The following is a 16,883-nucleotide window of genomic DNA, read 5'->3' as shown; positions in this document are numbered from 1 at the left end:
CTATAATTATTTAGGAAATTAGACATTTTGTGATTTTGCAGTAGATTTTAATTAAAACAGGTGGGATGTGATTAAAGTGCAGACCTTCAACTTTAATTCAGAGGGTTGAACAAAAGTATTGAATTAAATGCTCAGGAATTCAAAGTCTCCTGTTTTCAGAGGCTCAAAATATTTTTGGAAAGTTGACTTTCAATCAGTCCCACAGCCAGATGAGGTCTGTTTCCTCATTATTCCATGACGAATTATGGAACAGATCATGATCTGACGCATACCACATTATCTATCAAACACTGTGGAGTCAGTGTTGTTCCACTGGCGTGTATGCCTGCCTGTGCAACCTGCTCACTAATGTTTATTGATAATGTGACTGCTGATAGAAGCAGCACGGCTGGACGATGCTTCACAGTGTAAATGGATGGTGACCCAAAGCATACCGCAAAAGCAATCCAAGAGTTTCTTGAGGCAAAGAAATTGGATATTATTCACTGGCCAAGTCAGTCACCTGATCCCAACCCTATAGAGCAGGGGTGAGGAACTCCTGGCCTCAGGGGCCGGTGTCCTGCAGGTTTTAGATGTGTCCTTGATCCAACACAGCTGATTTAAATGGCTAAACTACCTCCTCAACATGTCTTGTTCTCAGAGGCCTGGTGATGAACTAGTCATTTGATTCAGGTGTGTTGATCCAGGGTGAGATCTAAAACCTGCAGGACACCAGGCCTGGGCTTCTCCACCTCTGCTATAGAGCAAAGGTGTCAAACATAAGACCTGGGGGCCAGAATTGGCCCAGTGAGGACTCGCACTGGACAGCTTTGGAAAATGTGAAGTGGGGCAGAGTTTTTAACTGTATTTTCATGAGTGTTACAGCTTTTCCAACTGATAAAGATGGCCATTCATGCTACACCAAAGTAGATAAGTAATAGGTAAACAATTAAATGACAGTGTGGGGAAAAAAATCCTCTTTTCCCCATCTATTATTTCTGCTTTTTTCATTTATTTTTTTCCCACAGTGGAAAATAAATAAATTTAAAATTCTTACAATTTGAGCCCAAAGAGTCGTTCTGACAGATTTCATTCAATTATTACAGGAACATTTCTTAAAAATGGCCTTTGATTTCTTATATTACTTTATATTATATGTTTTAATATAAAGGGATTTAATGTGACTACTGTTGGGTCATTTGTGCTATATAAATAAAATTGAATTAAATTAAATTGAATAATAAGATGTCTCAGGGGATAAATGTGTAGCTAAACTTTACACTGACAGAAAGGGGAGTTTCACTGGTCCCACCAGTTTTAGGTCATAGTGGGCTGTATGTGACCCACAATATAAAGTCACTCTCTGCTGTAAAGCACAGCACCAGGCAGAAACCACAAACAAACGGGAGACTGTGTATAAAAACAGCTGTAATTCCTAAACAGTTAGTTTGGTGCCTTTTTTAAAACCCTTGAATAAAAGCAGAAAGTCTGCACTTCAATCACATCGTTATTGTTTGATGTATAATCCACTGTGGTGGTGTACAAAGGTACAAAAATATGACATTGTAAAAATGCTTATGACTATATTTTATATACTGCTGTTTACTATTGTATGCGACTTTTTTTGTCCTCTGAACTGAAAGAAGAATAAATTGACCAGTGTCCCAGACACTCCAGTTTTTGCCTTGAAGAAAATAAAAACATTTCATTTCCAGCGTGACATTGGATGTCATGCCTTCTGGGTTTTGATTCACAGCGTGTTTACCCGAGAGAGACAGACGCATTAAACTCCCAAATACACCCATAAGACGCGTTTGCAATGCTTTCCAAATACATTAGATGCTGCAGGGCCAGCCAGCGAGAACACGTAGCTTAACTGGATACAGCGAACTAGAATTTCCCCTGTGTGGGGAAAAAAACACCGAAGATCAGCTCAAGGTTGTGTCTGTAACTTTCAGTATTCAAGAGGTTTTGTTTCATTGTGTTGTGCTTCTGCACGTTGCAGCAGTATTTCCAGTTATTTTTGAATGTGAGGAGTCGAGCCTCACATCGCTCTTAAACACCAGTGAGTGTTGTTTTCTGCTCTGAAAGGTTAAACATAAAAAGTCACAGCCCCTTTCTTTGCATTATATGTTTATCTCCAGGTTTTAAATGTGACTCATTTGTTTGAGGATGGATATTTTTGACCCAACATTTATCTTCCTCATCTCCTTCCACTTGGATCTTACGGTTTTGAATCGTATTCCCTGTCCCTGGTTCAGGGAGGGCTCTTCCTGTTAAAAGGGAGTTTTTCTTTCCCACTGTCACCAAGTAATTACTCATAGGGGGTCGTCTGATTGTTGGAGTTTTCTCTGTATTATTGTCGTGTCTTTACCTTACAACAAAAAGCACCTTTGCACAAGATCTGATGTATTTATATATTCATGGCCACAGTATGGCCGAGAATATATGTTGCCCTTTAGCACAGATTGGAAACAGGGTTTTGTGGTCCAACAAAAAACAAAATCTATTATTGCTTTCAGCATGTTGCAGTTTAAGTGGTCTGAGGGGAAACCAGACTCCTCTACATCCCCTGGTCTGTTTTCAGGCTTCAGAAAATCTAATCCATTAAGCAGCCTTTGACCATCACAGCTCTTTTCAGACTAGATCTGGAGAGTTTTTAAGCAATACAAAGAGAGAAATATTCAATGCACAAAGTACAATTTAGTATTGCAATAAAAGAAGATCATTTTAATGTAAAAGAATGTGTTAAAAATCCCCCTGAAGTTATAAGAGGCCTGGAGCAGTGAAGAGCTGCAGGATGTCCATCTTCAAATTCTGCAATACTTTGTTTTATGTTTTAGCCTAGTGCAGCTTTGACTTTATCAGAGGCATGTAAGAGAAATTAAAATTTAATAACATATAACATATTGATACAGCAGCCGCCCATTTACAGTTGGTGCAAACAGTAGCAGCAAGGTTACTCAAAACCACTTTATGCTGTATTACCCTGGCCCCCCATTTGTTAAAGAAATCAAATTTAAAATTTCAGTCGTTACTTTTATGACTGAGATATAAAGTGGAGTCATACGGAGCTTTGAACCCCTTATTTTCCACCCAGACCCTTCACGTTAGACTGAAAGGCTTAAAACAAAGTGAATGGCGTACATTTATATACTTAGATTTAGATTTAAAGCCGTGGTCCAAGCTAGCTTTTACTGTGAGAGCTACTCAGTCAGTGCCTCAGTTTGAAAGCTTTCAAAAGTCCAGTTCTGTTGTCAGATATAGTTATATTATAGTTTTGATGGCTAGTTTAAAATTCTGTGGAGTGCTTTTTTTGTAAGTTATGTTCAGCATTAGTGTCCAGAAGGGCAGTAAAGCTGGTTGTGCTTTAAACCAGGCCCGCTTTATGTGTCCCTGCAACAGGAGTATGGTGTGATTTCTTATTTTCAGTGAGAGTTACTCTGCGACTGTGATGTCTGGTCTCCAAAACCAAAGAAATGGACAGCTGATATCACAGATGCAGTCTCTGTCTTTTCTCTCATTTTAAAGTTGCCATTTTCTGTTATTTTTTTGTGAAACACCATAGTTTACATTCTACACAACAAGCATAAATGAGCCATACACAAGCAAATATATATTTTATATTCAGTTTCTCATGATTCTTGGTGTGAGCTCAGATTATAACCTTTTTTAAGGCGCTGAAGTCGCTGTTTTTATTTACTTTGCACACCTAAGGATGGGTCATATGGGTTTCTCTGTAATTGTCCCCATCCTTCATCCACAGTGGACTCAGTAAACACAGCTCTTTGTCCAGATATGCTGAGCGCAGCTGTAAGCGTGCGTGCAGTCCAGTCAGTGAAAGAGATGCATCCCTGCAGGCTGCAGATTTAGAGCCACAGATGGCTGAAAAACTGTTTGAACCTTATTCAAAACCTTATGTGGGCTGCATGTCTTCTTCCAGCAACTGTGTGTGTCCATATGCATGTTTGTGTGTGTGTGTTATTTATGTTGTGGGGACATAAATCTGTGTATATAGTCACACTGTACAGACCTGCCTCCCTTTTGGGGACAAAAAGCATCCATCCCATCCATCCATTCACTTCCGCTTATCCTTTTCAGGGTCGCGGGGGGCGCTGGAGCCTATCCCAGCTGTCATAGGGCGAAAGGCGGGGTACACCCTGGACAGGTCGCCAGTCTGTCGCAGGGCTAACACACAGGGACAGACAACCATTCACACTCACATTCACACCTAGTGACAATTTGGATTAACCAATTAACCTATCCCCACAAGCTATTCTCTTCCTGTATGCGTACGGCTTCTTTGATATGTATCTGTGGCTCTCTTCAGGTTCTCAGACATGGCTGTCTGCAGTAGATATGCATCATTACACTTCTGCTGGCAGCCTCACGGAGATGGCAAGTGTTTTCTGAAAGTGAAGCCAGAGTTTTTCCCCTCATTGTATAGTTGGCAAAGCATCTTCATCACATACATTTTAAGTGGCTATAAATAGCAGCTAAAAAATGCTTCAGTGTTTTGTTCGTCCTCTTCTTAACGTCATGTTTTCTGCCATTGATTCAAGTGTGTGTGCCGTAATCTAGTGCCTTTGTATCAGTGCCCTCCTCCAGCACAACAGGTTTCTTCTACCCCGGAAGTTTTTGACAGGAGAATACTCTACAATTATTTTGTTGCACCAACTGAAGAAAAAAAAAAGAGGGGGGGGGGGGGGGGGTCTCTGGTCTCCTAGCAACAGTCAGCTGCCACCATGCCCAAGGAGGTAAAATTAGTCCTGTGAGAAGAAAGGAAGTAGAATTGGAGAATCCCTTCTCTCTCTTCTCTCCTTTTTTATCCACTCTGCAAGTTAGATCACCTCACGCTGGATTGCTTTGTTCCTGTTCAAAATAAGAAATCACTTGGCATGCAGCTTCATGTTAGACTGATGTCTCTGTGATTGCTGCAAAATACATTAAGTGAATTCCGTACTTCAAACAGCGTGGCACGATGCTGTAGCTGGCACTGGTGCAGGGATTCCTCCTGTGAACATGCATGCTTTTCCCTCCTGCTTTGTTCTGCTGGATCAGTCTGCAGCACCACCACCTCCGCTCCCCTCTACGAGTTTTAGCAGATATTCACGTCAGTCGCACAGTCACCGTGAACACACGTGTCCTGTGGGGTATGTAGATGCTCTCTGTAGACCGCATGTATTCTCCACACCAGCATGATGTACGGCATAATTAAATAAGCTGTGCGCGCTCTGTTAATTGCCCGTGGAGTGTTTGAAGGGCTGGAAAATGTCAAGCTGTGTGTGTGTGTGTGTGTGTGTGTGTGTGTGTGTGTGTGTGTGTGTGTGTGTGTGTGTGTGTGTGTGTGTGTGTGTGTGCGCGCTCCTGGATATGTCCAGGGCTTGGGTGCTCAGTGTAATAAGCATGTGCAGACAGACCTGTTAGTCCCTCTGGACAAACCTCTCCCGGGGATCAGTTATGAGTGTGCTCTCACGCGCTCCGAAATGCAGGGAATGAAGGAATTTTCTGCTTGTTGACACAGATGTCCAAATCATGTTGTTCAAACATGTAATTCACACATGCATCAGCCTTCAAAACACCTCCCACACGCTTTAGCATCTACACATACTGTACACGTCCAATCCTGGTCTTTCCCACTTGACCACAAACTATGATGATGGGAGGTGCTGTTATGGGAGCAGATTAGACAGTTAGCAAATGCTTAAACTCACGAACACTTTTACTAATAACAACAACTTATAAAGCACATTTTGAAACGCACATTTTAACAACTCTAGCATGAACACTGCAGTTTTTGTTTTTGTTAATGACGCCAGGGTTGGCAAATGTTTTCGGCCATATTCGGAGGGGGAGGAGTCCATAATTACCTTACTTATAGTAAAATGGTCTAAAGGGGAGCTGGGTCTACTGGGTGTCCTCTCAGTTCTGATTTCAGGCTGTATAAAATCCAGCACATGACTGGAGCTGGCATGATTACAGGTCTTTTTAGACTAGAATAGCTACCACCAGGGCCACAATGAAATAGACTCTCTTTTTTAAGAGAGATGTATGAGTGAGGCTGTTTTCAAATTCTCAAGTTGTGCAAGAGACGCATGCCAAGCTTATATCATGGAGTTTTTCCAGCTAATTTATCCCTGATTAATTCCTTCCAACATTTATAGTAGGAAATCTTTCAAACTTCCTGAACTGCTCACAGAATCATTAGATAACTTCAGACTTGCTTGATGATTGCAACTATGATCACATCAGCATCTTTGTATCAGCCAGGAATAAATAAGAGGCTGTTTAAATTGAAGCTTCGGTGCCATTGGATAGCTTAGATCAGAGGTCTCAAATCTGCAGCCCCAGAGCCACATGCGGAGATGTTTCCAATCTCTAGTGGTTCCATTTCATTTCCACAGAAATCCAAATGGAGACGCTTAAAGGCGGCATCGATAACCCACATGCTCCGAAGGTCTATGTGATGTTATCCATAGGGGTTTAGAAAGCTGTAGGTCAGTTTACCTGTACACAGCAGAAACTCAGTGATGTGCTATTAAAATGCAAGTAATATCCTCTACTGATATTTGCATCAACATGTTTTAATGTGTACGTATTCTTTGTCTTTTTTAGAGATGTCAAGCCAGACAATATCCTATTGGATGAACAAGGTAAGGGTGTGAACAGTTTGCTCTGTTTATAAGACAGGATGTAAAACAAAACAGGACTTTTAGGCCTTCAGTATGTATCGTAGTTGTATAAGAGCACATTTAGACCACAGACCTGTCTGAAGGGCATATCACAGTATTCTTTGTGCATTGTTTATTTATTTATTTATTGTCAGATACCTGTTATATTTTGTCATATGGCTCTTAATGAGTTTTATTCTGATTATACTATATGTATTCCTGCTATATGCACACATTCAGTTTCCTCAGGTCCTCCTATTTCCATGTCATTTAAAAGCTGCAATGTTAGGACTGTGTCGTATCGATGGAGTGGATTCAGCAGCTTTAAAGCCTAACTATCTTATCACATTGGATGACTTTAAGCTGTGTTTCTTTTTTCGACTGCATGTGATTCTAATGCTGTCTGTACCTCCCTGTGTGTGTGCGTCTGTGTTTTGTACTTCTCCTCCTAGCTATACAATAAATATGTCTGTCGTGCATTTGTGTTTCTCAAAATCCTTCTATCAGCTTAAGCTGACGGAGGGATTCTGAAAAGTGCTTGATCATCAGGGGAAAACAGAAATTGTACAATAAATAACCCTTAGAGACGGCAGTGACGTTCCCAATCCACTGCGACGAGTACGACACCCCAGAAACGACCCCAAGAAGGTCAGAGGAGTCGGGGACATCGGACTGACGCACAAAATAATGAGGACACTTTGTCCTTGCATATCACATTCCAGCTTACTGAAAGGGAACGTTGTGTCCTCATTTGTTTCCTTCTCTTGTCACATGTGAAAATGTTTCCTTTTGATGTGAGCGCAGATGTTTATTTAGAAAATGTTGATGGATTTTCGTGTTTCCTCAGGTCACGCTCACCTGACGGACTTCAACATAGCAACAATAATAAAAGACGGAGAGCGAGCCACGGCCTTAGCTGGAACCAAGCCCTACATGGGTAACTAAACATTTATACTGTGCATGAAAAAGAAAGCTACAAGAAAAGGGGGCCTAGCGTAATTAAGTTATTCTTTTCTTTGTAATTTTAAATGCTCAGTTGTACCATTTAACTGTCTCGGTTAGTTAAAGCTCCTAGAACTATTTGCTAGAAGGTGCCAGACGCTGTTCCTTCAATTTCTGAATACATTTTTACGCTCTCATTATCACTAAACAGGCGTGTGTGAATGATATCAAAGAAATTAAACATCCTGTTGATTTGTGAAAATGGGAGGCAAATGTTCCACTATTGTATAATGCGATTGCCGAGGAAAAATGTGCTTTTCTTATGACATTTTTGCAAAGGAATGCTCCATGCACAGGCTGTCATTATACAAGCTTTTTCTTCAGTGTCTCTCTGCTGTGCTTTCAGCCCCAGAGATCTTCCAGTCTTTTGTGAGTGGAGGGACGGGCTACGCCTTTGAAGTAGACTGGTGGTCACTAGGGGTGACGGTCTTCGAAGTGCTGCGCGGATGGGTGAGACATTGAAATTGCAGTTTTTATGTTATCGGGCTGCAAGAACGAGCTCGCCTCCATTCATTCGCTCGTCTTTCTCTTCCTCAACTTGCTGCTTTTCCTCCTTTTGTCACCTTGTCTCTCTGCTAGAGGCCGTATGACATCCACGCCAGTAACTCGGTGGAATCGCTGATTCAGCTCTTCAGTACCGTCAGTGTCCAGTACAGCCCAACCTGGCCCAAGGATCTGGTTTCACTATTGAGGAAGGTGAGTGGAGGACGATGGGGCATTATTAACTTACACTTACACTTCAGTCAGCGGTCCCCATCCTTTTTTGCACCACGGACCAGTTTGATGTCCAAAAAATTTGTGTTATTTTGTAACACGTCCTCCTATAATGTGCCAACAACATTGAGAGTAACGCCCTCCTCTCTGCCCCTTAATGGTCTCTGGTCGCTATGGTGACGCGTAAATATTTCTTTGAAATAGGGTTCGGGGACCGCTGGAATAAGGGACTCAAGCTGAACGTCTGTCATCTTTCAGTTAAATTTCCGTCCAGCAGCAACTACTAGATCTGCAAGGATCTGTCTGGACTCTGAAAATCAAATTAGTTAATGTGAATTTCTATATACATAGTCAGTAACATCGATTTATCACTGCTAATTCTGTATTATCACAAAAGGATTGTATGTAACTTGACTGAGTCCATGTTATTGCTGTCGCCTTGAAGACGGCGAGCTCACTGCTAGTGGTCGCTGATTCGTCTTTGAAGCAACCATTTCAAAAGCAGCGAGTTCGCATGTTCGTTGCACACGGTCGCGCTAACGTTTGGTTGTATTTCAATCTCTAACTGTTGTTTTCCACAGTGTAACTGTAACACACAGCACCATCCTACTATGCAGCTAGTGCAAGAAAATTTGAAAAAGGTATCATAGGAACAACTGCTTATCCGTGATGTAATATGACCCTCTTCACAGAAAGCACCTTTCTTTCTTCTATTACTCTGTCACCCAGTGTGCACAGCTCGGAGACAGATACTGTCTACAGATTTATTTCCCTCTGCCTTTTTAGTTTAAAGAAGGAGTATAAAAAGTAACCAAATTTAGATACAAAGTTGCCAAGTTAGCAACCAGTGAGGTGAACTGAATCCGGTTGTTCAGTGATGACACGACGAATCCTACTTCCGGGCCTAAAGTAGTCTGCGTTTAATATGGCTTTTGTGTTGTTAACATGTTTAATGTTTTGTATTTTCTTCTATTTGATCTCAAAAAGCTCCTAAAACAGTCAGTGATCACTGTTGACCTCCCTCGGCTTTTATTACCACTAATCATTTATTTAAGCTCAGTTTTTAAACCTTAGGATGTAACTACAGCCCAGCCCATGCAGCAGTATATGAATGACTAACCTCGTATTGTGGATGGATTATCTCAGTTGTTCTCCTGGCTGAAGTTTGGTCCGTTTACAGCATCCTGCCATGCGATTACATTTGTTCCTGACCACCGAGAACACTCACGTTAACTTTTATCGAGTGGGAAAAAAGTTAGCTTGTTTATATTATGCTATCATAGCTGTGTTGCTAGCGGTCACGTAGCACATCATTACATACCAGCTAGCCCAACTTCAGTAACCCTACAAACGTCACTGCTGTTTAGTTTTCTGTCTTCATTTATGTTGGAAGTGATAGCAGAGCTGTATGTTTTAATTTGTTTCCAAAACCCCGCAGTCAGGACATGCTATATTGTATTTAGATAGAAGCTAGCGAGCTAACTCCCTGCTAACTTCTAACTCCGTTAAATGTCATAAATGTCCGTTTTCATAGATGCCTGGATGTTAAACTCAATTGTTACACCTGGTAGAGCAGAACGCTGATCATTTTATTAAAGATGAAAGACTTTAGACAGTTTTTCAACTCTCAGTAATGCCACAGTGATCGTTTGATATATGGACCTGCAGCGGAGTTTAGGCCCAGACACGGCTAGTGACGTCAGACTTAACAACCGGATAGGGACAGCGCCGTGAGTGAGAGGGGTGTGAGATGGACAAGCTGAGATGCATAATTTCTACATTTACAATAAAATAAATATCCAATTGCTAAAACTGAAAAGCAAATATCTACCCAGTAAACAAATATCCAAATTGTCAAATATGTATGAACAGGCTTAGCGATGAGCTCTATTCTGACGCTCAGAACGACAAAGCTCACTGATCGCTCTCAGCAAGCAGTCCATTATCTCTCATTATTAGCAAAGAGCAGTGTTTTTAGTTGGCTCAGGCCTTCGCCTTGCTGGCAAAAACTTGTAATCTTAATTTTATGGCTTGTCTTTAATCAGGTTCACGTCTTCTTTACCAGCTGGTGTTTGTGCCAACATCTCTTTCACTATGTCAGTATGCATCGCTTTCGTCCAAGGTTTAGGAGAGAAGCTATAAACATTCGGTTTGGACATTTTAATAAAATGTATATGAGCTAACTGATAAATGGAAAGGTTAGGAATGTGAATGCCAGTCCCAGGAAACTAAAGTTACAGTTTTTAATTAAGTGAAGGCAGATTAACTCTGACCCATGTTGCCTGAGTGCAGATGGTCTTCCTAAGAAAGAGGAGCAGGATGTAGAGGTAAAAAAAAAGTCAGCGGAGCCAGTGGAACTGATGGTGCAGGTATTCTGTGTGTGCGTGAGTGCTGTGGGGAGGGGGGATGATCCGAGACCCCGAGGGCAAAGAAGGGATGGAGAAAGAAAATGACAGATGGGATGAAAGCACAGAAACTGAGCGTGTGGGTGAGAGACGAAACAGTGCATGTTTATCTTTGTGTGCTAACTTATCATAACGAGTGTTTTAGTCTAATATTGAGACTGAAAATGTTTTCTTAAAAGCGAAAGTGTGCCAGTTGGATGAGATAACTCGCTCTGGATCAAATGTTAATAATTCTGCTCCAAACTTTCCTTGCAATAAAAACCCACCTTATTCTGCTTTGCATCAGCGTGCTGTCATCTAAGCAAGCAAAACTGTTCTGGAAACTAGTCCTCTCCTCCCCTCTGGTGATATTTCTGTAGTTATTTGAAGACAAGATTTTTGAGTGGGGAAGGAAAACTGTGGCTTGTTCAGGAGGATACTCTTTGGCAGAGTGTAAGTGCAGAGCAGGAGTGCGTGCATGTGCTCTGCGTCTGAATGACTGAGTGTTCTGGACGGAGCGACGGTCTCTTCCGCTCTGCTGCTGATCGATTACCGTGTCTGGACTCCACCGAGACTGAGCTAACTGGCCCTGCAGGAGAAAACTGAATCAGCCTGTGACCAAAAGAAGAAGAAAATAAAGCGCAGGAAGCGAGCTAACACAACAACAAAAACCACATCCCATTGTCATCTCCAGCGTTTTACCCCCGAGGTGAAAAATGAAGCACATGGCATTCCATTTAAAAACACAACTGTATCAGCACCAGCTCTTCTTTTCTCCCTGGACTGTGCGACTCCATTCATGTGTGGTGTCCATCTGTTCTGATCAGTGCAACAATTCTGATTCAACCTGATTGGAGTCAGATTTGATTAACAATTCCTCCTGTTGGTGGATTTATTAGTAAAGGTGCATTCGTCCTCCTGTTCAAATGTAGTGGCAACATAATTATTAGTTTTCTACAGAGAAGGAAGAAAAATTATGTTTTGGTCAATTTGTTTGTTTCCCCATAAATAATACCACATTTGTAGATTGAGCAGCAGAGTTGAGTATGTGGGTTGCGCCCATGAAAAACTTGCCAAACCTTCTCTTGCTAGTGCCAAACAGCTTTTTCTGCTGTTGGCTCTTCTTTAGAGCTCCTGGTACCCCAGGTGCTGACAGTCAGGGGCCTGATTGGTCCTGTTCATCGATGAGTCGGGAGTTTTCCCACACCTGTTGGGTTGTACGGTCAAAATGTTGCAGTGTTGATTGCTGCACCAATAAGGTAACAGTGTGGAGACAGTGCGGTGGCGGTGTGGGTGGCGTCTCCCTCACTGGAAAAATGCGACTTGTCATTATTATAGACAATCTCAATGCAGAGATGTCTCCAAGATGAGATTCTGCAGCCAGTGGCAATCCCATATCTCCACAGTCTGGGACCGAACTCTATCCTCCAAGATGACGACACTCTCCGCAGATCGAGGCTTATCATTGACTAGGATGGAATGACCTGCCTGCAGTCCTGACCTCAACCCCACTGGGATCAGTTTGGATGTGCTGCTTGTGCCAGAGTGACTAACACAACCACATTGGCTGATTTGTGACAAATGAAGAATAGGATGTCATCACATAGCAATGTGTGACCAGGCTGGAGACCAGCCATCCAAGCCCCTGTTTGTTAAAAGAATAAACTGTTAAATTGCCAATATCTCTTTATTGTGTTTCTTCAGGCTTCAACCATCCAATCTAAAAAATGACACCAGCCAAGAGTCAGTACCAGACGTTTTATAAATGAAAGACTTTTATAAATGAAAGAAAGATTGTAGGAATAGTCTTAACCACTTGAGGTGAGGGCTCTTCAAAAAGAAATGAAGCTGCATTTGACTCTCACACTACCATGATCTGAAAACCTACACAGACAGATTATAAGAATGTATAGTGATAAAACGCAAAACCAAAAAAGCAGATTTCATGGTTTCTGTATCTGCATGTCAGAAAGCCAAACGATTGCTATTAGCTAGATAAACATGCATGATCAAAAGGTTTTGACAGCAGACGTTTAAGATAGTTGGGGCACAAAAATGAAACCGATACAGGGTCCTGGTAGTGTGCAGGCTGGCACGCTATCGTTTACTGGGACACTCAATGGGAATACGTGTTTATTAAAAAAAAATATTTTAGCTTTCGTGCTGTTGTAACTGAAAAACAGTTACTAGTTTCCGGCTTTAGAATAGTGACCAAAAATCACATCCTATATCTCTTAAACGATTTTCCAAATCTTCCATGGAAAGCATCAAAAATCCAATCTCCATCAGGAGTTTTCATAAGGATTTAGACCAGGGGTGTCCAACTCCAGGCCTCAAGATCAGGTGTCCTGCAGGTTTTAGATCTCACCCTGGGTCAACACACCTGAATCAAATGACTAGTTCATAACCAAACCTCTGGAGAACTTCAAGACATGTTGAGGAGGTAATTTAGCCATTTAAATCAGCTGTGCTGGATCACGTCTAAAACCTGCAGGACACCTCGAGTCCTGGACTTGGAAACCCCTGGTTTAGACAAAGCACTCACACTTTGGTTGATGTCTGTACTGGTCTGTTGTGGTGCAAATACAATGTTCTGAAACTGGACTGGTTAAAGTGCAAAGTTGTTTTGTCTTGTTTTTTGTGGACTTTGGAAATTTGCACAGCCCTGTGAATAATTTTGCTTTATATTATTAAAGTCACAAGCAGAGAAAAAAAACGAATATAGGTCTCCAATGATAAGTGAGATGAACTGCTCGTCACATTGAGAATGGTTGCTCAAGCTCACCCTCACATCCGCTCCCATTTTCTCTTCCCTTTGAAGAGATGATCCATTTTATCTGTTCCTTTTATTAATGCAAGACTTCCAGCCTCTTGGGTTTGATCATTTTTATTAAAGCTAATAATCTTTATTTATAGTCTTTTTTTTAACTCTTGCGTTCACACAAGGCAGCACCTCTACCAAAACAATGTAAGGTTCACAGTCCTGCGGGTTTAACATATCATTGAGTTCAACACATACAAGCATATTAGTAAGATATAGCAGATGAAAAGGGATGGCAGGTGGTAAAAAGGAAAGGAGGGAAAAAACAACTCATGTAAGGGTTTTATTTCACCTCCCGTGGAGATCAGCCTGGCTGTGAGCGAGGAGAGAAGGTGCGAAGGTGATGTTGCTACTCAGAAAGTGATGTTGATGAAGTGTGTGTGCGTCTTTTCTTTCCAGCTACTGACAGTGAACCCAGAGCATCGTTTCTCCAGCCTGTCTGACATGCAGACCGCTCCCTACCTCTCTGACGTCAACTGGGACGCTGTGTATGAGAAGAAAATGGAGGCTGGATTTGTTCCCAATGTTAGTGTAAAGCCATCACATACCTCGCTCTCTCTCACACACAGACTGAAGCACTCCTTCATGCTTGCTGATCATAATGAGCATTTTTGGCAACTAAATAATGCACGCTGGCATGCAGCGTCTTTGCGGTGCACTCACCTTATATTCCTGCTTGCATGTCAGTGCATTCATGTGTGCTGTTCCCTGTTGATGCTCAGAGCGCGTGCACTCTGTGGTCCATTTACGATGGATGCTGCTCCTGTGTTTGTTTCTAATTATCTCGCGTGCATCTCGCTCACACAGAAAGGTCGCCTGCACTGCGACCCCACCTTCGAGCTGGAGGAGATGATCCTGGAGTCACGTCCTCTTCACAAGAAGAAAAAGAGACTGGCAAAGAACCGATCACGAGACAACAGCAAGGATTCACAGTCTGTAAGTGACACGGTGCTCTGCACAGAGCTGCTGCGTCCGTTCTTTTATCTCATGAAGCAACACTTAGTGTGATACCTCTGATACCAACAGCTTTGACTTTTATGCATAGAAGGCACAAACTAAACCATTAGTTTGCAATTAATTTGCTTCTTAGTGAGTCGTGAGCGCTACCACTAAAGAAACTTTTTAAAGCAGTGTGTTGGTAGCTGCTGGGAGTTTTGATTTGATTTTAATGCTTAGAATATACATGATCAGGCATAACAACCTGTGACATGATAACACTGATTATCTGTTCATCATGGCACCTGTTGGCAGCTGGGACATATTAGGGAGCAAGTGAACATTTTGTCCTCAAAGTTGATGTTAGAAGCAGGAAAAATGGACAAGTGCGAGGATTTAATTAAGTTTGACAAGAGCCACATTATGATGGCTAGACAACTGGGTCAGAGCATCTCCAAAACCACAGCTCACGTGTTCCCAGTCTGCAGTGGTCAGTATCTCTCAAAAGTTCCCTGATCTAAAGAATAGTGAAAACCGGAGAACTGGTAAACACTGTAACCAAATAAAAGTCAATAAAAATAATAAAAAGGATCCCAGTCCTCAGAAAGGCAAAATGATCTCCATCTTCTTTCATGTTTAGTAACCAGAGATGAAGTCCTCTTAGTAGTTATATAACCTCTGCATTAAAAGCACTATGTTCTGTTAAGGAGGAGGATTTTGGAGTCACGAGTATGAAGGTGGAATTGTCACTGCATCTGTTAAAAGGCCTCTTCTCTTTGATCATACAAAGGGATCATTTTCGTTTTTTCATCTTCAAAAGAGTTATTTTCTCGTAGGCACCGATATGATTTGCTGTTTACCTGTTATTTTGATCTTTGTAGCCTTACCTCCAGCAGATTAGTGTGGTTTTTGCTTTGTACAGTTAGGTTTTTGTTAACTTTTGGACAATTACACATCTTCTATAATGTAGCCTTTGTGCAGCACTGCAGTAGACTTTGAATCCCAGTCCTTGTATGATTGTGCAGACTTTCAACTTAAGATCAAAGGGGTTTAACAAAAGCATCGCATTAACTGTTTAGGAATTACAGTCATTTGAATACACAGTCTCTATTTTTAGAGATTGAAAATACAAAGATTGTTTTTAGTACTTGGATGAAGCCTAGAACCATGGACGTCACCCATGGCCTTCTTGTCAAGTGTAAATGGTGGTTTTGCATATTGTGATAAGTCGCGTGTTTTTCCATTCATGAAAGCATCTCTCAGTTGTAGCCTATGAAAGTTAAATGCCTGCCTCCTTGAGAAGTTTTTGCTCGGTCCTTCTCTGATAGGCTCATTTTGTTTTTTTCAGCCTGATGATGGGCTCCTTCATTTCTATGTCAATCCATTTTTACAGAGAGTTTCAGTGAAAAACTACCAAGTAGCTTCCAAGTCCAACACTTGGAATCAGCTCCTTATCTTTCATCTGCTTCAGCTCATGAAATAATGAGAGAACCGAGCACGAAACATCTCATCAATAACCTGCTTACTTTTGAGCCTCTAAATATGAATTCTTGCAATTCCTAAACAACTAATCCAAAGCTTTTTTTTTTCATAACCCTTTAATTAAAGGTGAAAGTCTTAACTTCACTGAACAAAATTACAAAATGTGTTTGATTGCCCAGATACTTACAGACAGACTTAACTGTCATTGCTAAAAGCGAAAGATTATGAAGGGAACACCAGAAGAGTCGTGTAAATTATTTTTACCCACTGCATTACTCATTGGTACAGTTTTTATAAAGAGCCCGGGCCATTCCAGGATAACAATGCAGCTCAGGCTTACCTTTGTCTCCGCTCTGTCACATCCTGTCAACACTGTATATTTTTAGATTGGCAGTGAGCCAGCTGGCATTTTTTTCCTCAGCTGTAGTGAATTACCTGTGCTCTTAGCTCTGTGATACAGTAGAAGGATAAAGCGAGACACCTGTGTAATCATGCTCACAGAGGCAATACAGTACAGTTTCTATATCGTTGAATACTTGCTGTCGATCCTTGGAGTCTCAACCCCCACCGGTCTGGCCAGTTTGCGTCCCCCTACCTGAGCCCGTTCTTCCTGTTAAAACAGATTTTTTTCTTTCCACTGTCACCAAGTACTAACTTGATTGTTCGGCTACGCTCACACTGCAGGCGAAAGCGCATCAAATGCACCTTTTTTGACCCTATGCGACCCATATCCGATCATGCTATGACAGTTTGAACAGCACAAATCCGATATTTTCAAATCCGACCTGGGTCACTTTCATGTGTGGTTTAATCCGAGACATATCTGATGTCTTAGAAAGCGACTGCTGTGTGAATGTTCATGTCGCATTAAATCCGTCTTTTACGTCACTGACA

The 16,883-nt window shown here is 41.6% G+C and overlaps 1 protein-coding gene across 2 annotated transcripts in view; it reads left to right on the top strand.

Moving 5' to 3' along the window:
* Positions 1 to 16,883, top strand: part of stk32c (serine/threonine kinase 32C) — a 99,028-nt gene that overhangs the window by 75,303 nt on the left and 6,842 nt on the right. For both annotated transcript variants that reach the window (XM_026190058.2, XM_026190060.2), the window contains exons 5-10: positions 6,595 to 6,632; positions 7,498 to 7,587; positions 7,999 to 8,102; positions 8,232 to 8,348; positions 13,971 to 14,096; positions 14,379 to 14,507. In XM_026190058.2, the coding sequence (XP_026045843.1) occupies positions 6,595 to 6,632; positions 7,498 to 7,587; positions 7,999 to 8,102; positions 8,232 to 8,348; positions 13,971 to 14,096; positions 14,379 to 14,507 (604 nt within the window). The remainder of the gene's footprint in view (positions 1 to 6,594; positions 6,633 to 7,497; positions 7,588 to 7,998; positions 8,103 to 8,231; positions 8,349 to 13,970; positions 14,097 to 14,378; positions 14,508 to 16,883) is intronic.

This window comes from Astatotilapia calliptera, chromosome 13 (genome assembly GCF_964374335.1).
Source record: "Astatotilapia calliptera chromosome 13, fAstCal68.1, whole genome shotgun sequence".
Lineage (NCBI taxonomy): Eukaryota > Metazoa > Chordata > Actinopteri > Cichliformes > Cichlidae > Astatotilapia > Astatotilapia calliptera.
The sequence above is the reverse complement of the archived record's forward strand: the minus strand, read 5'-3'. Positions and strand labels throughout refer to the sequence as shown.